General features: G+C 45.8%; 1 protein-coding gene across 3 annotated transcripts in view; it reads left to right on the top strand.

The window, feature by feature from the left end:
* The window catches only part of naa25 (N-alpha-acetyltransferase 25, NatB auxiliary subunit), a 125,758-nt gene that overhangs the window by 14,378 nt on the left and 88,628 nt on the right, over positions 1-22,752 (top strand). For 2 of the 3 annotated variants that reach the window (XM_072485620.1, XM_072485533.1), the window contains exons 4-8: positions 649-767; positions 6,992-7,066; positions 12,567-12,674; positions 13,330-13,408; positions 14,366-14,477. In XM_072485620.1, coding sequence (XP_072341721.1) covers positions 649-767; positions 6,992-7,066; positions 12,567-12,674; positions 13,330-13,408; positions 14,366-14,477 — 493 coding nt within the window. The remainder of the gene's footprint in view (positions 1-648; positions 768-6,991; positions 7,067-12,566; positions 12,675-13,329; positions 13,409-14,365; positions 14,478-22,752) is intronic. The other variant, XM_072485702.1, reaches the window with a different exon arrangement.

The following is a 22,752-nucleotide window of genomic DNA, read 5'->3' as shown; positions in this document are numbered from 1 at the left end:
CCCACAAAGGACATTAGTGAACCTGGTGGCTATTCTGATTATCATTACTGAGAGCAGCATTTTATTCCAGATGTATTAATTTATTTAAATTCCGCCATCTGATATGGTGGGATTTGAGTGTCTGTCTCTGGAGCCTGAGACGGGACCTCTAGATTACTAGTCCAATAATATTACCACTATGCTATCAGCCCCTTATCTGTGGAATCCAGTGGTCTCTAGTGGTTAGGATTTGGCGCTTTCACCGCTGCTGCCTGGGTTAAATTCCCAGTCAAGGAACAAAATATTGGGGCTGGTTTAGCTCAGTTGGCTGGACAGCTGGTTCGTGAGGCAGAGTGAGGCCAATAGCACGGGTTCAATTCCTGCCGGAGTAGGTTATTCATGGAGGCCCGGCCTTCTGAACTTCGCTCCTCATCTGAGAGAACCCCAGGGTCACCCTGGGGTTAAATCTCCACCAGTCAGTTCCCCCCCCCCTTTAAAGGGGAAAGCAGCCTGTGGTCATCTGGGATTATGGCGACTTTGCTCTGGAACCCAGAACGTATTTTGTGTAAAAATCTTGGTTTAATATATTTTGCATGAAAATGTGATGTATTGAATAGACTGCCTTTTATCCCCCTTTCATCTCAGAGTTACTTGCGCTTCTTTTTTCAGCTGAACTGGTCACAAAGCTGTATGAGGCTGCTGTGCGGAAAGTCCCCAGCAGTGAGGAGTATCACTCGCATCTCTTTATGGCATATGCCAGGGTTGGAGAATACAAGAAAATGCAACAGGTACTATTTGTACAGCATTGAATTAGTTTTTACTGTCCCGAGCAAAATGCAACATTGACTTGTGATTGATGACCAGGCAGAATGCTGTACTAAAAACAGGAAGTGTTGAAAAAACTCAGCAGGTCTAGCAGCATCAATAGAGCGATGCTGTACTATGTTGCTAAACTGCAGTATGCATGACATTTGTTTTCTTTTACTCTGAAATGTTCTCTCTCTCTCTCTCTCTCTCTCTCTCTCTCTCTCTCTCTCTCTCTCTCTCTCTCTCTCTTCCCCCCCCCCTTATCAATCAGCTTGGACAGGCAAGAAAGTGCTCATTATCGTTTCTGTTTTATTTAGGTATTACAATCTTCAAAACCAATCACACTGTTGTCTGTAAAACCTCAGACACTTTGACCAGTTTATAACTCAAACGTTTTACCTGGGTATCCTTATTTGAGAGATGAACAAAGGACAAATATAAGTTTATGATTCAACCAAATTTATTATTAAACCCAGTAAGACAGTTAATCCCCCTCAAATTATACCAAATAATAATAAGACCAAGATCCTTAACACTACCCGTGCCTATGAACTCAGTTGAGCTGCAGGTCCAATTCTTTGAGTCTTGAAGTCTTGGCTGTCTCAGGGCCTTCATCAGGTGGGTCGCTCATGCTGCTTCCTTCCATCTCTGATCACTCATCTAATCTTCTCTGTTACCTCTGCGCCGAGTCTTCGCTGGAGAGCGTCCTGGATGATCAATCTTTATACCCCTCTTCGTGCCTTTCCAGAGCGTTCTCTAGCCCATAGCCAATGAGGTCCGGGGGGCGCGGTTTCACAACACCAATTGAAATTACCGATTGCAACTCTGCAGGACACCAGGTTCGCACGTAACCATACTCCATATATGGTAACTGGGTGCCAGAGGTCTAACTTTATCTGGGCAATCCAGAACAATCGATCCATTTGAATGGGACCGATTTTCTCCTGATGTCTTGTTGACAGGGCAGGCCCAGAAATGCCCTGACTCTGTCTCTGTTCAGTGGATTTGAACATGGCTGTTTGAATTCCCAGTAGGCCTGTCTGGAGCTGACTGTGGTTTGATTTAAAATATTCAATTCTTAATTTAAAGCCCAATTTTATCGGGCCTAAAATTCAGACCGTTGTCCATTTTACCACAACACAGAATATGACTCAGACTCACAACTGAGCTCTAGATATTACCCACCGTAGTGAAGCAGGTTAGCCAACTACGATCACTCGATGTGGATATCTTCTTCTCTGAGCTCAGGGCTTCACTTCTGTGATGGTTGCTCCAGGTTGTCGTTGGCGATACGTTCTGATGTTTCTTCTTTTATCCAGGTTCTGCTAGTGCTGAGTCATGATACATGCACACACCTGGCCTGAGTTCTATCAGGACTTAAACTCATAAAGCGGATAATATGGGCGACACAGTGGCTAGCACTGCTGCTTGTGGGCTAGACAGCTGGTTTGTGATGCAGAACAATGCCGGCAGCGCAGGTTCAATTCCCGTACCGGTTGAGAATTCTGAATTCTCCCTCTGTGTTCCCGAACAGGCACCGGAATGTGGCGACTAGGGGCTTTTCACAGTAACTTCATTGCAGTGTTAACGTAAGCCTACTTGTGACAATAAAGATTATTTATTTTATTCTTATTTTTAAATATTATTATTCACAGTGCTAGGGTGGCATGTGGCGCAGTGGTTAGCACTGGGACTGCGGTGCTGAGGACCCGGGTTCGAATCCCAGCCCTGGGTCAATGTCGGTGTGAAGTTTGCATATTGTCCCCATGTCGGTGTGGGTTTCACCCCCACAACCCAAAGATGTGGAGATTAGGTGGATTGGCCACGCTAAATTGCCCCTTAATTGGAAAAAAATTAATTGGGTATCTAAATTTAAAAAAAAAAAGAAAGTTTCACAGCACCAGGATCCTGAGTTCGATTCCCACTTGGGTCACTGTCTGTGCAAAGACTGCACATTCTACCCGTGTCTGGGGAGGTATTCTCCGGGTGCTCCGGTTTCCTCCCGCAGGTCCTGAAAGACGTGCCTGTTAGGTGAATTAGACAATCTGAATTCTCCCTCTGTGTACCCGAGCAGGCACCGGAGTGTAGCGATCGGGGATTTTTACAGTCACTTCATTGCAGTGTTAATGTAATCCTACTTGTGACAATAATAAAGATTATTATCCAGTTCAGCCATGGCAATTCAATCAAGATCCATTGTCCTCTGAAACTCTCTTGTCTGACCAGCTATTAGCCCATTTTGTAGTCTGGTGGCCTCTTTGTTTATCGTTCATACCTGCTGCAAAGTTGGTCACTACTATCTCAAAGTTACATATTCATAGCATGGTCTTTTGCCCTTTTGTGTAAACGTGATAACTAGTCTAAGTGGGTAATCACAAAGTTCCATACAAAAATGAGTTTCTGTGTTGACTTCAGTGCTCTGGCAGACGGCCAGTATCGATTCCAACCAGGGCTTGATTTGGTAATTCCTGTTTTTGGCCTATACGTCTTTTCCCCCTCTGTCAGGCTGTCCCCAGTACCACATGCATTCATCAGGACAAATCACATCAGCAGAAATCAATAAGTTATATTGTATGCAAAGAGAGTACTGATTGGTTGTCAAGTGGACTGATTGGTAGAGGCATTGCCATGGAGTAAATTTAAGACTGACAAATGCCAAGAATAAAATTAGAAAATGCTGGATGAACTCAGCAGGTCCGACAGCATCTTTGGAGAAAGAAACAGAGTTAACATTTCTGATCTATATGACCCTTCTACAGAAGTGAAGAGGGATAGAAATGTAATGAAATGTATAGTTGGAGAGTAGGGTGGGGCTAAATGGCAGGTCAGGGATAGGCAGGAGCTGAGGAGAGATTGACAAAGTTGTAATGGACGCAAGAAAATAAAAATGGTGTGTTAATGATGACATTAAGGCGAAGAGTGCTAATAGCGGAATAATGGTAAGATAGCGGAAAGTGTTAATTGGAGAACAATGGCCAGATAACTGCCAAAATTTGTTTAAATTCTAACTAGACTGGTTGACTCTGGTCATGAAATGAAATGAAAATTGCTTATTGTCACAAGTAGGCTTCAATGAAGTTACTGTGAAAAGCCCCTAGTCGCCACATTCCGGCGCCTGTTCGGGGAGCCTGCTTGGTCTGCTTTCAAAGTCAGCGATTGAGCCCAGTGTGCTAAACCAGACATTGTCCTGGAGAAAGGGAATGGACCAGAAACTGGGCATCGCCTATTTTGTTTAGTTGAAACATGAATGTGTGTACATGTTCTTTCTGTCTGCAAAGAACAGGGCCCTATGTCTTAATATATGTACCACCTTGCTCATGTAAGTGCGCCACACTGTGAGCCTGATTGATGATCTTGGGGCAGCACAGTGGCATAGTCGTTAGCACAGCTGTTTCACAGGGCCAGGGGACCCGGGTTCAATTCTGGCCTTGGGTGACTGTCTATGTGGAGATTGCACGTTCTCCCCATGTCTGCATGGGTTACCTCCGGTTCCCCCCTCTGCCCAAAGATGTGTGGGTTAGGTGGATTTGCCATGCTACAATTGCCCCTTGGTGTCCAAAGATGTGCAGATTATGTGGGGTTATAAGGATCGGGTGGGGGAGTGGGCCTAGATGGGATGCTCTTTCAGAGGGTTGGTGCAGACCCAACGGGCTGAATGGCGTCCTTGTGCACTGTAGGTGTTCTATGGAATTGGTTGTCAGTGTAATTCTTAGCACACTCACGATTGTTTAGCAAATGTTGTCCAATCGTGGAATCACATCTAATGTTGGACATTGTTTTGAGTTTTACAAGTGTGGCTGGTTGGTTGCAATCTGTGCCTTGCCTGTTGCGAACAGCCAAAGAGACATACTGTTTTATATGATCCACCAGTCTTTGGGATGTAGATGGCATCACGTTGGCACTGAAATTCATGTATCACATTACTCCATTACTCATTTGTATGATAAGCAGAGTGTCTTTTTGGTTTGAAGGCAGATCTTGTTAGTGGTGCACACTCCTCGTGCTACTGCATGGGAGCATCGTGAAACGGTTAACTTAGCCGTTTGCTCAACTTTTTGAGATACCTTGTACTTCCAGCGTAATCTGAGGTACACTGGGCACTTTACAGGACCAATAGTGCCAACCTTTCATGCGTATTCACAATATGCAGTGAGGACTTACCTGAGCAGCCATTATCTCGCAAGGTTGCTTTGATGCTGCCTATTTCAACATCAAGGTTGAATGGTGTCGAAATGGCCTAGGCCATATTTACGAGGTTGCCAATAAGGGTGATCTCATAGCACGTGGAACCGTAGGGATCCCAGTGCATGTATTGATCAGTGAAGCTAGGTGTGTGTTAGACATGAGTGGAGAACCTCCTGGCAGATTTCGCAACTGGCACGCCAAGGAACGGGAGCTCATTTTAAATTAATGTTCCCGTTGCATTTGGTATTATTACGAATTGTTCTGATGAGTGCAAGATGAAAAGCTTCGACAACATGTGCCATTTTTCAGCAATACACGGATATAGATTTGTAAGATACATTGGATGGATATTTATGGACTTGACTAAAGGTCACAGGCTGTTGTGCAACCCCTCGGCCTGTTCACCATGTTAATTTTGTTGAATTCCATTATATTTCAAATACAAGTGGCCTAGTTTTTATTGAGATCAGTTAACTCATGCTGTTTTGTCCTTCTATAATCTTTATTAGTTTCACAAGTAGGCTTACATTAACACTGCAATGTAGTTCTGATGTCTTTTGCCAATTCTGTTTTTAAGTAATTTCCCTGGACAACACGTGACTATATATGCCCATCCTATTTATTTATTTTCACCACTCAGTAACTTGTATGAAACCTGAATCCCATCTCTACCATTATGCCTTTTGGAATAGCTGAGTTTCAGATAAAAACATGGTTGGCTAATACATGTTGAAAACTTAATCTCCATTAGTGTGATAATAATACTCTTTATTTCTCCCGTAATCTTTATTAGTTTCACAAGTAGGCTTACATTAACACTGCAATGAAGTTACAGTGAAAATCCCCTAGTCGCCACATTCTGGCGCCTGTGCGGGTACAGAGGGAGAATTCAGAATGTCCAAATTACCTAATAGCACATCTTTCGGGACTTGTGGGAGGAAACCGGAGCACCGGGAGGAAACCTACGCAGACATGGGGAGAACATGCAGACTCCGCACAGAGTGACCCAAGCCTGGAATCGAACTTGGAACCTTGGCGCTGTGAAGCCTTAGTGCTAACCCCTATGCTACCGTGCTGCCCACGAGCTGATTGTAATATTGTTCTCTGAATTTGGTGTACTAAAAGTTGTAAACATAAATTATCGTAGAATTATTTCTTTTTGAAAATGAAAATCGCTTATTGTCACAAGTAGGCTTCAAATGAAGTTACTGTGAAAAGCGCCTAGTCGCCACATTCCGCGCCTGTTCGGGGAGGCTGGTACAGGAATCGAACCGTGCTGCTGGCCTGCCTGGGTCTGCTTTAAAAGTCAGCTATTTAGCCCAGTGTGCTAAACCAGCCCAGGTTGGATTTTGGCATCTTTAGTTTTTTTTTGAGGATGTCAACTCCTTTTCCTCAGGATTTGTGCTGTAGTTTTCTGTGTTTGAATTTTTGGCAAAGTCCTCAAAAGCTTTTTCAAGCAAAAGTCGCTTGATAACATTTTAAAAATAAATTTAGGGTACCCAATTATTTTTTTCCAATTTAGGGGCAATTTAGCATGGCCAATTCATGTACCCTGCACATCTTTGGGATATGGGGGTGAAACCCACGCAGACACAGGGAGAATGTGTACACTCCACAGAGAGAGTGACCCAGGCCGGGATTCGAATCCCGGTCCTCAGCGCCGTAGGCTACGTTGCTAACCACTGCACCACATGCCGCCCTGTCGCTTGATAACATGAGCCTTTGTAAAATTCTATTGTGCTTCTTGTCCATCAGTGCCGGGGGTGTAACAGCCTCGTTTATTCATGCTACCTTAAAAAAACTCCACCCTGCCTCCTGCTTTGATTTATGTGCAGGTGAAGTAGATATGATTTTAAATGAGGGAAAACAAATAATTAATTTGCTAATAATTTGATTTTTGTTACAACCAAGAATTAGACTTGTGATTTATCTCATCCCGGACAGTGTATTCATTGAGGTTTACTGCAGTATATTGAAGTGTTGTACTTAGGTTGGTGTGGAATTTTCTGTTTCCTCTTAGGCTGGCATGGCACTTTATAAGATTGTTCCGAAGAATCCCTATTACTTTTGGTCTGTCATGAGTCTGGTCATGCAGGTGAGTGTACTTGCTAACATGGACATGTTACTTGTATGGTAACTAGTGTGTGTGTGTGTGTGTGTGTGTGTGTGTGTGTGTGTGTGTGTGTGTGGGGGGAGGAGAGAATCAGTGTAGTGTAAGGAAAACACATTGCATACACTTCCAGAGAGATGTGATAGAAGCTTTCTTGCTAATTAAATTTATTGCATTCAATTATAAAACATACAGAGCAACATATTACTTACTGTGGGGCTGAATTGATGTAAGCTAAAGGAATTCTGCTTGAGCACGGCTGTTTAAACTTGTATGATGGGGCAGCTTGCAGGCTGATCATATCATTTTCTTCAGTCAAAAACAACCCAAAAAAGCAGTAATTACCAGAAGGAATCGTTTTGCTAAAAGCACGTAGCCTGCCTGCTACACTAAAATTGAGACTTATTGAGATTACCTAAGCATTACCTTGTTGTCCAAGGACTTATCACTCACCAAGTTTGTCATTTAAATTGATGCCTTGTTTGTGCAGCTGAAAAACATCGTGCCTGCATTGTATACATTAACATATTGGCTGGGTGTAAGTTAACCTTGCCCAACAGCTTGAACTACAAGCTAACAAAATGCTCTGTTAGTTAAAGAATACAGCTACCAGTTGATAACTCCTGTTTCTAATCAGTAGCTGCACTATTGCTGCAGTCTTTAAAACATTTGATCAGTAAAGTGCGATTAAGCTATTGCTTTTGAAGCCTAACATCAATTTGGAAAGAGAACCTCAGGGGAAGTGTAAATAGTAATTTAACTAGGTGGCTAACTTCTGCTTTCTAGAAAACTGACACTTAGTACTGATTTAATTGCACGAGCATCAATATCGGGGAAGATATCATGCTCTGGGACTGGTTCAAAGATCGACTGCTTCACAAAATAAATTCAGTCTGCCACAATGTTTATGTAATTGTTTTGTGTGAAAATCAGGGCAGGTTTTTGTGGGACGTTTTTCTTGTCAAGTTTCAACGTAGTAATTGCCAACTATTGCACACCAGTTTTTACTTAACCATGGATCCACGGATTGTTTAAAATTTCAATGGCTTATTAAAAGAACGGGTCATCATTTCTCATCAGTATTCTGTGGTAGCATCCAAAACAATTTGTTGACATCTGTAAACCGCTGCTGCCCACAATATCTGATTGCTGAAAACATGAGGGATGGAGGCACTGACACGAATAATTAGAAACAAGAACAGGCTTGGGTCATTTGGCCCATCAAACCTGCTCCGCCATTCGATAAAATCATGGCTGATGTGATTGTGGCCTTAATTCCACTTTCCTGCCTTCCCCCATAACCCTGAACTGCCTTGTCAATCCAACATTTTTAACTCAACCTTGCATATATTCAATGACCAAGCCTCCAATTCTCTGTGAAAGAGAATTCCTAAACTAATGACCCTCTGAGAGAAGTAATTCCTCCTTCCTGTCACATTTTGGTTATCATTACCATATTGCTACCTTGCCTGTTGCTTGTTCTTTCTCTTGAACTTTCCAAATCTTCCCTCGTGTGAATCCTCTCCCCACTATTTAATTTAAAACGCCCCCTGCAGCCTGAATTATATGATTTACTGGTGCATGATTCAGGCTCTTCCAACAATACAGCTCCATCTTTCCTCAGTACTGGTCCCAGTGTCCCATGAATCAAAACATATTTCTCCCATACCAACCATTGAGTCAGTACACAGAAGAGTTTTGTTTCTATCTTCCCTCTCCCATTTTCTCAAATGTTGCCTGATGGGGACACAATGGTATAATGCATAGCGAAGAATGTTTGCAGCGTACTTTTTCTTAAATTGTTGATAGTACCCCATTTTTAAAAATTTCTTTCTTTATATTTTTTTCTGGATTAAGGATAAATTAGGTTAGTTAAGGTCCTGGTCTACATGCCCATAGTATCCCTACAGTGCAGAAGGAGTCCATTCGTCCATTGAGTCTGCACTGACTGAAAGAGCATCCTATACAGGCCCACTCCCCCTCCCTAATGCTGTTACCCCACTTAACCTTTTGGACACAAAGGGGCAAATTATTTGGACTGTGGGAGGAAACCAGAGTACCTGGAGGAAACCCACGCTGACACTGGAATAACGTGCAAACTCCACACAGACACCCATGGTCGGAATTAAACCTCGTCCCTGGCGTTATGAGGCGGCAACCTCTACTTCACCAGCATTGAAGTACAGTATTGTGGATAGCACAATTGCTTCACAGCTCCAGGGTCCCAGGTTCGATTCCGTCTTGGGTCACTGTCTGTGCGGAGTCTGCACGTTCTCCCCGTGTGTGCGTGGGTTTCCTCCGGGTGCTCCGGTTTCCTCCCATAGTCCAAAGATGTGCAGGTTAGGTGGATTGGCCATGCTAAATTGCCTTGAGTGTCCAAAATTGCCCTTCGTGTTGGGTGGGGTTACTGGGTTATGGGGATGGGGTGGAGGTGTTGACCTTGGGTAAGGTGCTCTTTCCAAGAGCCGGTGCAGACTCGAGGGCCGAATGGCCTCCTTCTGCACTGTAAATTCTATGATAATTCCCTCAGACACCTGAGAATCTCTGTGCTGTCTGACATTGTTATGGGTGAACCTGAATTTTCCCCAATTGAAAGTACAGAGGGCCATGGGAATTGTTTCTGACCATCACTAAAAGCTCTACTTCCTTGCAATTCCCTCACCTTTCTGTCAGACCATCTGAAACCTTTGTGTGGTGGTTGACCTTGGGTTTCAAACTGCATATTTAATCCATGACCAAAACTTCACAACAGTGCCCACCTCAAACCCCATTCATGTTATCACAATACTGAATTTATCCAACACTCTGCCCTCCAGCATGTGAGCTCCATCCTCTACAACTTGCCCAAAGATCCACTGCAAGCACCCTAAACCATGCAAGTCCCATTCATTCATTACCCCTCGCGAACCCCCCGCACTAACGTCTTGTGGTCCCTCAAAATCTAGAACTGTCTCAGCAGATTGGAAGTTAGCAAATGTAACACCGCCATTCAAGAAAGGAGGCGGAGAGAAAAGAGGGAACTACAGGCCAATTAGGCTGACATCAGTCATCGGGAAAATGCTGGAATTTATTAGTAAGTAAGTCTTAACATTGCACTTAGAAGATCACAGTATGATCAAGGGGAGATGGTGACACAGTGGCAATGTCACTAGACTAGTAATCCAGAGACTTAGGCTCATGCCCTGGGGACATGGGTTCAAATCCCTGGGGACATGGATTCAAATTATTATTATTTTATTATTATTATTTTAAAATCCCAGGTCGTGGAATTTGAATTCTATTAATAAATCTGGAATTGAATGCTCGTCTCAGTAATGGTGACTATGACAGCTATCATCAGTTGTCGTAAGAACCCATCTGGTTCACTCATGTTCTTCCTGAAAGGAAACCTGCCGCCCTGATTTGGCCTACATGTGACTCCAGACTGACAACAATGTGGTTTATCCTTAACTGGCTTCTGAAATGGCCTTGCAAGCTACTCCGTTCAAGGGCAATTAGGGATGGTAACAAATGTTGACCATGCCAGCGATGCCCAAATCCTCTGAAAGAAAAAAAATCTCAGATAAAGTCAACCTAGCTTTGCAGAAAGGAAATGGTGTTTGACAAATTTTAAGGCTTTTTTTTAGAATGTAGCTCGAGGTGAACCAGTAGATGTTGTATATTTGGATTTCCAAAAGGCATTGATAAGGTGTCACAAAAACAGTTCATACACAAGGCAATGGCTCATGGACTCGGGGTTAATATATCAACATGAAAAGAGAATTGGTCAATGGACAGGATGCAAACGATTGGAATAAATGAAGCATTTTCAAGTTTGCAGGCTAGTGGAGTGCTGCAAGGATCAGTGCTAAGGCCTCAACTATTTATAGTCTGCATTAATGACTTAAATTAAGTGACAAATAGTTTGCTGACAATACAAGGTGGGATTGCAAGCTGTTAGGGGGATACAAAGAGGCTGCAAAGAGATATAGATATTTGAGGGCAACGGTGGCAGGTGAAGTATAATATGGGGAAGTGAGGTTATTCAGTTTGGCAGTACGAATAGAAAAGCCGAATTTAAAAATAGCATGAAACTTGTAATTGTTGATGTTCAGAGGGACTTGGGTGTACTTGAATGAGAGACATACAAAATTAGCAAGTAATTAGGGAGGCAAATGGCAAGTTGGCATTTATTGCAAGGGGACTGCTGTACAAGAATAAGGAAGTCTTGTTAAAATCATACAATGCTTGTTGAGACGACGCCTGGAGTAATGTGTGCTGTTTTGATCTCCCTGTTTAAGGAAGGATGTACTTGCCTTGGAGACAGGACAGTAAAGGATCACTAGATTGGTTGTTGGGAGAAGAGGCTTGTCCAATGATGAGAGGCTGAATAAATTAGGTCTATACGTTTCGGAGTTTAGAAGAATGAGAGGTTATCTTATTGAAACATGCAAAACTTTGAAGGGACTTGATAGGGTAGACACTAAGAGTTCATTTCCCCTGGTTGGAGAATCTAGAACCAGGGCGGAGTCTCAGGATAAAGGGCTGATCATTTAGCACTGAGATTAGGAGAAATCTCTGCACTCAAAAGGATTTTGAAACTTTGGAATCCTCACAGAATTGTGGATGCTCCATCATTTAATACATTTAAGACTGAGATGGACAGATTCTCGGGAAATCAGGGGATATGGGAGCATGCGGAAAAAAATGTATTTGAGGCAGAAAACCAACCATGACCATGTTTAATGGAGGATCAGGCTTTTTGGGCAATATGGTCCACTCCGATTCCTTACGTTCTTAAATTTCTTATTGTTTATAACTTTCTTCATTGCCATCCTACATTTTTTTCCACACTTCTGACTCTTGACTACTGTATTCCCTCTGTGACTCAGCACCACCATTGCTCATTTAAGCCTCACTCTCTGTGGAGTTCTTTTCATAAACCTCTCTACTTTCAGAACCTCTTGAGGGCCTAACTCTTAGACAAAATCTTTGACTTTCTTTCCTAAGTGCACTCACCAAATTCCCCCACATTACCCTTGCCCTCCCCAAAATGAATGAGCATGTTTGACCTTGAAGCAACATGAACCATTTGCCAGTTTTCTGCATTAAAGGTGCTTTATCGATGGCAGTTGCTGCAATGAGGCACCTGGGGTATTGTGCCATGCCGAAGGACTATTCTCAAAGCTTATTGCAATGTTTTTTCCTGCCTTAAAATAGAAATGTTGCTCCAGACAAAATGCTTGTTCACGATAACTGAATATAAAATATGCCCACAGCAGTTGTATAAAGGGCAATTTAAAAGCTATTTGGCACTTTGAGTCACACACCTGTGCAGGATTAATATCATAAAAGCTGATGACAGACAAATATTTGCCTCCTAGCAGTAGACAGGTGACGGGGGTTATTAATTTGTGGCAAGGATGCTTAACATTGCGCTTTTAAGAGGACTGACAATCTATATCTTGCCCCATGGCTTTTAAAATCATGTTTGTGTCTTATGTAGTCTATTTCAGCACAAGATGAGAAGTTATCAAAGACAATGTTCCTCCCCTTAGCACAGCGAATGGTGGAAAAGATGGTGAAAGAAGACAAGATTGAGGCAGAAGCTGAGGTAAGAAAGTTGGAATATCCCAAGTCGTAGCATGTGCCTTGCCAGTCACAACATTGTCACAAGAATGGTATTTTTGTCTATGTTGTATTGCTTTGTCCTTTTTCTTGTTGATCCTGCATAGTGATCAGGGATGGCTATGCTGGCTAATTAACTTATTCCATCTCTCTTGAGCCTTGTTGTATTTTTCCGGCAGATGCCTACCAGCTAAACAAAAAAGAAGCCCATTACTAAGTTTAGTAATATTTCTTCTTAGTAATTCATTGCAATTTGGAAACCTTGTTCCCACATGTTTAGTTTAGAGAAGGCATGTAGATGGTTTGTTCCCCGACTGGAAGCAACTTCCCTTTAGCCAGCTTTCAAGACAGACTTCATAACCACCATCCTGTCTTCTCCCACAGTCCCGCAGTCTTTATTCAGTTCAGTGCTTGGATTCGGGCCGATCGAATGAACCTCGATTCAGTGCCCACTCTTCTCTTTGACTAGTTAGAATAAAGTTTGGAAAGGAATTCGATCTTCAGATTGTACCTCTTCAAACTGATTTTAAGCTGACTGTGAGACCATAGCAATTAAAAAAAAATTTGAACCCCCAATGTGTTCTGAGCCTCTGAAAGCATGTGATTTCGATCTGTTTCACAATTTTTGTTTTCGCTAATAGGTGCAACTCTACTTAATGATTTTAGAACGACTTGGAAAAGATCAGGAGGCTTTGGAAGTTATCAGAGGAAAATTAGGAGGTAACCTTGGAACTAGCTTATTGAAAGATTTTTGTGAAAAGAACTGTACCGTATATTTTTCCACTTCCCTTCCCATGTTCTTGTCCTGAGACTACGGTTCCAGAAGCAAGGACAGCCCTCCAGTTTTCTGCCCAAATGACTGGGCTAGTTTAGCTCAGTGGGCTGGACAGCTGGTTTGTGATGCCGTACAAGGCCAGCAGCATGGGTTCAATTCCCGTACCAGCTGAGAGTTCCAAATTCTCCCTCCGTGTACCCGAACAGGCGCCGGAATGTGGCGACTAGGGGCTTTTCACAGTAACTTCATTGCAGTGTTAATGTAAGCCTACTTGTGACAATAAAAAAGATGATTATTATTATTCATATGAGTGGAAAGCTAATCACACAATTTCTTGCAGGGATCACTGGATAGTATTTTTATTCATTCATGGGATGTGGGCGTCACTGGCTGGGCCTAATTGCCTTTGCCCACTGAGTGGTTTGTTGGGCCATTTCAGAGCTAACCCACATTGCTGTGGGTCTGGAATCACGTCGATACCAGACCAGGTAAAGATGGCAGATTTCCTCCCCAAAGGGACATTATTGAACCAGATGGGGTTTCACGACAATTGACAGTGGTTTCATGGTCATCATTAGACTTTTAATTTGTGGGCCTTGGATCACTGTCTGTGTGGAGTTTGCACATTCTCCCTGTGTCGGTCTCTGGCCCATAATCCAAAAGATGTGCAGGGTAGGTGAATCGACTACGCTGATTTGCCCCTTGATTGGAAAAAAAAGAATTGGGTATTCTAAATTTATTTTAAAAAATATTTAGACTTTTAATTCCAGATTTAAAATGGGTTCAAATTTCACTATCTGCCACTGTGGGATTCGAACCGAAGAATGTCCAAGTAGACAGGTGCTCTACAGGTTTATGTTCGAGACAAACAATATACATAGAAATTCTGTTTTTCTTCTCAGAGAAACTGACCAGCGAGTTGCAGAGTCGAGAGATGAAATGTATGGTGCTGTACACAAAGTTAATAAAATGGCCTGAATGCAACGCATTGTCAAGGAAACTTTTACTGAACAAGTGAGCAATTCCACATTTATTTAACAGAATTCTCAGAGGCCACGTTTATGTGCTCTTCCATTCAATTAACGATACATTGCTTTGCTGTTGTATTGTCAGAAGCTGGGTCTATCCTACTAATTCTCCATAGGAGAGGGTGTACCCTAAAGGATTGGACTCGCAGGTGAAGAATGCAGTTCCTGTTTATACTTTCCCAAGAGTTTTCTCAGTTTCTTTAGAGGGAGTAGCTTCATGGACAGCAGGTGCCCACTGGCACCTTATGCAAATTGTGGCCTTCATTTGTGATCGATGATGGTGAATACTGGCAGGCTAACTGTGGTGGTCACTGCAGTTGAGGCTGATTGTGTCCTCAGTTAGCATTCACACATCTGTTAGCGGGGAATGCTGTTTAGAGATTAGAGTACAGCCTTGGTGCCAATGTTTTGTTACTTGTTCAGGGGCTATGGCAAATTGTAGTTGCCCTACAGCAACTGAGATTGGCAATAATGACTGCAGTCTGAAGCTCACAATTAGAGATTTTAAACCTTAGTTTTACAATGGAAATTTTAAAGTTGTATTAATAGGATCATCTGGGGGGACTTCCGGTTGCGGCGATGCACTGCTAAGCCGCACGTTTCGGCAGCTCCCATTCTAACGGACTTTTGGGCTCTTTTCGGGAGCCCCAACGGAATTTTTTTCGGACCAAACCCAGTGTGGGGTGACGAAGGAAGGTGTCCCCCCGGGTGTGCATGGAAAGGACCAGTGGTAGTGGCCAGATTGCGAAGGATCCTCTGGAGCAGCGGCAGAGAAGAGAAGGAAGAAGCAAGATGGCAGCGGATGGGGCCCGGACCAGCAGGAATTCCTCCGACGGTGTGTGGAGGAACTAAAGAAGGAAGTGCTGGCGCCGATGTTATTGGCAATCGATGGGCTAAAAGAAACACAAAAGGCCCAGGCGATAGAGCTCCGTGGGGTGAAGGCAAAGGCAGCTGAAAACGAGGATGAGATACAGGGCCTAGTGGTAAAAATGGAGACGCATGAGGCGCTACATAAGAGGTGTATTGAAAGGCTCGAAGTCCTGGAGAACAGCTCGAGGAGGAAGAGCCTCCGGATTCTGGGTCTCCCTGAAGGAGCAGAGGGAGCTGACGTTGGGGCTTATGTGAGCACAATGCTCCATACGCTAAAGGGAGCTGAGGCCCCCTCGGGCCCCCTGGAGATGAAAGGGGCTCACTGGGTCCTTGTGAGAAGACCAAAGGCTGGAGAACTACCAAGGGCGATAGTGATGAGATTTCACCGCTTCACTGACCGGAAGGCTGCCTTGAGCTGGGCCAAGAAGGTACGGAGTAGCAGGTGGGAGAATGCGGTGATACGAGTGTATCAGGACTGGAGCGCGGAAGGAGGGCGAGCTTTAAGACCTCAGGAAGGAAGGAGGGCGAGCTTTAATCGGGCCAAGGCGGTGCTTCACAGGAAGAAAATAAAATTTGGGATGCTGCAGCCGGCGCGATTGTGGGTCACGCACCAGGGCACGCACTACTACTTTGAAACGTCGGATGAGGCATGGACCTTCATCTAAGAAGAGAAACTGGACCAGAACTGAGGGACTGATGTTGGGGGGGGAGACAACGAGGTTGATGTACCAAAATGTAAATTGGGGAATGGGAGGTTCATAGTATCGAGACGACAGACGGGGATTTTTTCTCCTCTTGATGGGGGGGACACTGAGAAATGTGGGCGCCGGTGGAAAAAGGGACTGAGAGGGGGGATGGGGAATGGGGGTGCTGCGCCATAGGGGACGGGGCCGATCCAGTAAAGCGCGGGGGTTTTCCAGCGCCAGGGAGATGATGACGGGAAGATAGGCTCAGGAAGGAAGAGAGTTCCACGCACGGGTGTCGAGAGAACGGGGGAAGCCGGGGTCAGTTAGAGTTAGCTGACTTTCGGAAGCATCATGGGGGGAGTAACCATGCCAGATGGGGATCTAGCGGGGTGGGGGTGTATCAACTGGGTTGCTGCTGCTGGGAGCGAGTGGAAGCTGGCAAGAGAAGAGGTGGTCGGGACGGGAGGGTGCCGCCTGGGGGACGGGTGGGTGCGCGAGACCCGGACGGGGGGCTGGCCTAGAACAGGGGATGGCTAGTCGGCGGGGGGTGGGGGGCAATCCGGCTGATCACGTAGAATGTGAGAGGCCTAAATGGGCCGATTAAGAGGGCCCGAGTGTTCGCGCACTTAAAAAGACTGAAGGCAGATGTGGTCATGCTTCAGGAGACGCATCTGAAGGTGGCGGATCAGGTTAGGTTAAGGAAAGGATGGGTGGGACAGGTGTTCCACTCAGGGTTGGACGTGAAAAATAGGGGGGTGGCGATTTTGGTGGGGAAACGGGTGTCGTTCGAGGCTACGAATATAGTGGTGGACAACGGGGGTAGATATGTGATGGTGAGTGGTAGATTGCATGGAAAGGAGGTCGTGCTGGTAAATGTATATGCCCCGAACTGGGATGACGCGGGATTTATGAAGCGGATGCTGGGACATATCCCGGACCTGGCGGTGGGAAGCCTGGTAATGGGGGGGGGGGGATTTCAATACTGTGCTGGATCCAGGGCTAGATCGGTTTAGATCCAGGACTGGAAGAAGGCCGGCAACGGCCAAGGTGCTTAGGGGGTTCATGGAGCAAATGGCGGGAGTGGATCCGTGGAGATTTGCTAGGCCGTTGGCCAAAGTGTTCTCCTTTTTCTCCCATGTCCACAAGGTATACTCCCGAATAGATTTCTTCGTTTTGAGTAGGGCACTGATCTCGAAGGTGGCAGGAATGGAGTATTCGGCCATAGCCGTTTCAGACCATGCCCCGCACTGGGTGGATCTGGAATTAGGAGAGGAGAGGGAGCAGCGCCCACTCTGGCGACTGGATGTGGGATTATTGGCGGATGAGGGGGTCTGTGGAAGGGTGCGGGGATGTATTGAGAGGTACCTGGAGGCCAATGATGATGGTGAGATCCAGGTGGGGGTAGTATGGGAAGCGCTGAAGGCAGTGGTTAGGGGAGCGATGATCTCCATTAGGACTTACAAGGAGAAAAAAGAGGGCAAAGAAAGGGAGAGATTAGTGGGGGAGATTTTGAGGGTGGATAAAAGATATGCGGAGGCCCCGGACGAAGGACTATAGAGAGACGGGCGAAGACTTTAGACGGAGTTTGACCTGCTGACCACAGGAAAGGCAGAGGCACAGTGGAAAAAGGCACAGGGGATGAGATACGAATATGGGGAAAAGGCGAGCTGGCTGCTAGCCCACCAACTTCGCAAGAGGATAGCGGCGAGGGAAATTGGGGGAGTCAGGGATGAAACGGGAACTACGGAGCGGAGAGCAGGGAAGGTAAATGAGGTGTTTAGGACCTTTTATGAGAGGCTATATAGGTCCCAACCCCCGGAGGGAAAAGAGGGAATGCAACAGTTTCTGGACCAACTAAGGTTCCCGAGGGTGGAGGAGCAGGAGGTGGCAGGTCTGGGGGCGCCAATTGAGGTGAATGAGGTGACTAAACGGCTGGGGAACATGCAGGCAGGGAAGGCCCCGGGACCAGATGGGTTCCCGGTGGAGTTTTACAGGAAATATGTGGACTTGTTGGCCCCGCTGCTGGCGGGAACCTTTGACGAGGCCAGAGAAGGGGGGACTCTACCCTCGACAATGTCGGAGGCGACGATATCACTAATCCTGAAGCGGGACAAAGATCCACTGCAATGCGGGTCATATAGGCCTATCTCACTCCTGAATGTAGACGCCAAGCTGCTGGCAAAAGTGCTGGCGTCGAGGATTGTGTCCCGGGGTGGTGCATGAAGACCAGACCGGGTTTGTAAAGGGGAGACAACTGAATGTCAACGTGCAACGGCTGTTGGGGGTGATAATGATGCCCCCAGCGGAGGGGGAGGCAGAGATAGTGGTGGAGATGGATGCAGAGAAGGCATTCAATAGGGTAGAGTGGGAGTATCTATGGGAGGTGTTGAGGAGGTTTGGGTTCGGGGAGGGGTTTGTCAGTTGGGTCAGACTCCTACATGGGGCCCCAGTAGCAAGTGTAGTCACAAATCGGCAAAGATCGGAGTATTTTCGGTTACATAGGGGAACAAGGCAGGGGTGCCCCCTGTCCCCATTACTGTTCGCGTTGGCAATTGAACCACTGGCCATACCGTTGAGAGACTCTAAGAAATGGAGGGAGGTGGTTAGAGGGGGAGAGGAACATCGAGTGTCACTCTACGCAGATGACCTACTGCTATATGTGGCAGATCCTGTAGAGGGGATGACAGAGGTTAGGCAGATATTGAGGGAGTTTGGAGAGTTCGGGATATAGGCTAAATATGGGGAAGAGTGAGCTTTTTGTAATACACCCTGGGGATCAGGGAAGAGGAATAGCACAATTGCTTCACAGCTCCAGGGTCCCAGGTTCGATTCTGGCTTGGGTCACTGTCTGTGCGGAGTCTGCACATCCTCCCCGTGTGTGCGTGGGTTTCCTCCGGGTGCTCCGGTTTCCTCCCACAGTCCAAAGATGTGCGGGTTAGGTGGATTGGCCATGATAAATTGCCCTTAGTGTCCAAAATTGCCCTTAGTGTTGGGTGGGGTTACTGGGTTATGGGGATAGGGTGGCGGTGTTGACCTTGGGTAGGGTGCTCTTTCCAAGAGCCGGTGCAGACTCGATGGGCTGAATGGCCTCCTTCTGCACTGTAAATTCTATGAATAGACGCCCTGCCGTTAAGGAGAGTGGAAAGGAGCTTCCGATATTTGGGGATTCAGGTAGCTAGGAGCTGGGGAACTTTACACAAACTCAATCTGACGCGGCTGGTGGTGCAGATGGAGGAGGATTTCAAGATATGCTGCCGCTCTCACTGGCGGGCAGAGTGCAGGCGGTAAAAATGATGGTCCTCTCAAGGTTTCTTTTTGTGTTTCAATGTCTCCCCATTCTGATCATGAAGGCCTTTTTCAAGAAAATAGACAGGAGCGTTATGAGTTTTGTGTGGGCAGGGAAGACCCCGAGGGTAAGGAGGGGGTTCCTGCAGGGACAGGGGGGGGACTGGCAATGCCGAATCTGGACAACTACTACTGGGCCGCCAATGTGGCGATGGTTTGTAAGTAGATGAGGGAGGGAGAGGGGGAGGCGTGGAAGAGGCTGGAGATGGCGTCCTGTAAGGGAACGAGCCTAAAGGTGCTGGTGACGGCGCCGCTGCCGCTCTCCCCGAAAAGGTATACCACAAACCCAGTGGTGGTGGTGGCAACCTTAAGGATCTGGGGGTAATGGAGGCGACACAGGGGGGTGACGGGTGCCTCGGTGTGGTCCCCGATCAGGAACAACCATAGGTTTGTCCCAGGAAGGATGGACGGAGGGTTCCAGAGCTGGCATCGGGCAGGAATTAGGAGATTGAGAGATTTGTTTATTGACGGGATGTTCGCGAGCCTGGGAGCGCTGGAGGAAATTAGTTGCCCCCGGGGAATATCTTTAGATACATGCAAGTGAGGCCATTTACGAGCCAACAGGTGAGGGAATTTCCGCTGCTCCCGACACAGGGGATCCAGGATAGAGTGATTTCCGGGGTATGGGTCAGGGAGGGCAAAGTGTCCGAAATATATCAGGAGATGAGAGACGAGGGGGAGGCGCTGGTAGAGGAGCTGAAGGGAAAATGGGAAGATGAGCTGGGGGAGGAGATTGAGGAGGGGCTGTGGGCTGATGCCCTAAGTAGGGTAAATTCCTCGTCCTCGTTTGCCAGGCTTAGCCTGATACAATTCAAGGTTCTACACAGAGCACATATGACGGGAGCAAGACTGAGCAGGTTCTTCGGAGTGGAGGACAGGTGCGGGGGAGGTGCTTGGACCCGGCGAACCACACACACATGTTCTGGTCGTGTCCGGCACTGGGTGAGTACTGGAGGGGAGTGGCAAAGGTGGTGAAGGTCCGGGACAAGCCAGGCTGGGGGTTAGCTATATTTGGGGTAGCGGAAGAGCCGGGAGTGCAGGAGGCGAAAGAGGCCGATATTCTGGCCTTTGTGTCCCTGATAGCCTGGCTTATGTGGAAGGAAGCGAAACCCCCCGGCGTGGAGGCCTGGATAAACGATATGGCGGGGTTCATAAAACTGGAACGAATGAAATTTGCGCTGAGAGGATCGGCTCAGGGGTTCTCCAGGCGGTGGCAACCGTTCCTTGACTATCTCGCGGAACGTTAAGGGAAAATAGATCGTCAGCAGCAGCCCGGAGGGGGGGGGGGGGGGGGGGGAGGGGAGAGCACTAAAAAAACTTTTTTTTGTTGTCAATTTGTTAGCTCACTATTTATTTAAATAATGTTATTTATCAGTTATTGTGCTATTTTTATGTTGATTTGTAAAGTGGAAAAATTCTGTTTGAAAACTTTAATAAAATATATATATTTTTAAAAATAAAAAAAATAGAATCCACTGGGATAAGGGTACCTTAGTCGTTATACTGGAACAGCAACTTGGATATAAAATTAAAATCACACTATGACAAGTGGGAAATTGAATTAGAAAAATAGCAATAGAAATCTTCTAGATTGGGATAAAACTCAACCAGTTTATTCTTCTCTTTCAATCCCACCTAGTCTGATCTACATGTGGCTTTGGGTTGATTCTTAATTGGCTCTAAAGTGCCCTAACAAGTAAACCAGTTGCAAACAATTGGTATAATCAGTAATGAGCTTATCTGATGGAGCTGGACAATGTTAAGCCAAGTTGTATTTCCCCCTCACCAACATTTCTGAATTAGTAGTGCCCATGTTAGGCGAGAATTGTTGCTCAAACAGGTCATTCACCCAGTTGATATGGTTGTACTCACCACATTATACTGTGAAAAAGGCCATTGTTCTAATATGATTGCAATAATTTTAAAGCAACTAAACCAAAATTTGTTGATCAGATATAAAAGATCACTGGTTGCAATCATGAATGATTTATTCTTTGTAAAATATGTGATACTTGTGTTTGAGAGAGCACACATCTGACCAATTGTGGGCGGCACTAGCACAGTGGTTAACACAGTTGTTTCACAGCTCCAGAGTCCCAGGTTCGATTCCTGACTTGGGTCACTGTCTGTGCGGAATCTGCACGTTCTCCCCGTATCTGTGTGGATTTCCTCCAGGAGCTCTGGTTTCCTCACACAGTTCAAAGACATGCAGGTTAGATGGATTGGCCATGCTAAATTGCCCTTGGTGTCCAAAGGGGTTGCTGGGTTACGGGTATAGGGTGGAGGTGTGGTCTTAAGTGGGGTGCTCTTTCCAAGGGCTGTTGCAGACTCAATGGGCCGAATAGACTCCTTCTGACTTGTAAATTCTATGTCCAAACCTCCAGTGGGAGGTATGAGGATAACGATTCCTGTAGAAACCTTCTCTTTCTTACATTGAGGTTGTGCTGACCTCTGACTGCCTTCTGTTTGCAACTCTGACATGTGGTATCCTAATGGAACAGTGTTGTATCAGTGCAAACAAACATTTATTAAAATCTGTTATCTTTTGCCTTCCAATGAATTCCTAAATTAATATAGTTGACCACTTCTTCATTACAACATTGTATTCCTGTAGCCACCTAAAATGGCTGATTCCCGATTAATTTGGCCAAACCCCGATGTAAAATGGCGAACTGAAAAGGCTGATGGGAAAATCAGCCAACAGGGCACAAACGGACAGCTGCTGACAGAACAGTGTATTCGGCTCTGGGGACGTCGGCCCAGATCGATACCTGCAACCATTAGCAGCACATCAACCCAGCCATCTGCAGTTTAATCGGCGATCCCCGGGAACAATTGCAACAAATTAGCAATTGAAAGCCGATCCAGGCCTCTCGGCGCCAGCAGTGGCCGAGACAAAGAAAGGTGAACGACCACCCCCCAATCAAGGACTCGCCCCATTATTGGAGCATATCGAACCCAGTGATTGGGACCAAGTCCAATCACTTGGGACCAGGGTCAAGGTCCGCCCCGAGAGGCGGGAAACCCCTGGGAACTATAAAGATAGGGGCCAAGTTCAGATCGACCCTTCTTCTCCTACTTGCAACCTTCGAGACCCTTCGACACAAGAACAAGTAAGTCTTACTCCAGCGATCACTACCTGATAGGTGTTCCAGACTATCGACCCGTACCAGCCTTTTTGAATCCCGCAGGCCAGACCCAATTCGATAAGCCATTCGTTTCCCTGACCTGGTGGGCCATCACCAAAGTTAAGTATTGGCCTTTAGTGGTTGGTAATAGTCTAGAGGTAGTATTATTGTGTAAGTATTTATTGCTGTATATGATAAATGATCGTTGATTTAAAATTTACTAAGCGGTGTG

Source organism: Scyliorhinus torazame, chromosome 1 (assembly GCF_047496885.1).
Source record: "Scyliorhinus torazame isolate Kashiwa2021f chromosome 1, sScyTor2.1, whole genome shotgun sequence".
NCBI lineage: Eukaryota > Metazoa > Chordata > Chondrichthyes > Carcharhiniformes > Scyliorhinidae > Scyliorhinus > Scyliorhinus torazame.
This window is presented reverse-complemented; position numbering and strand designations above follow the sequence as displayed.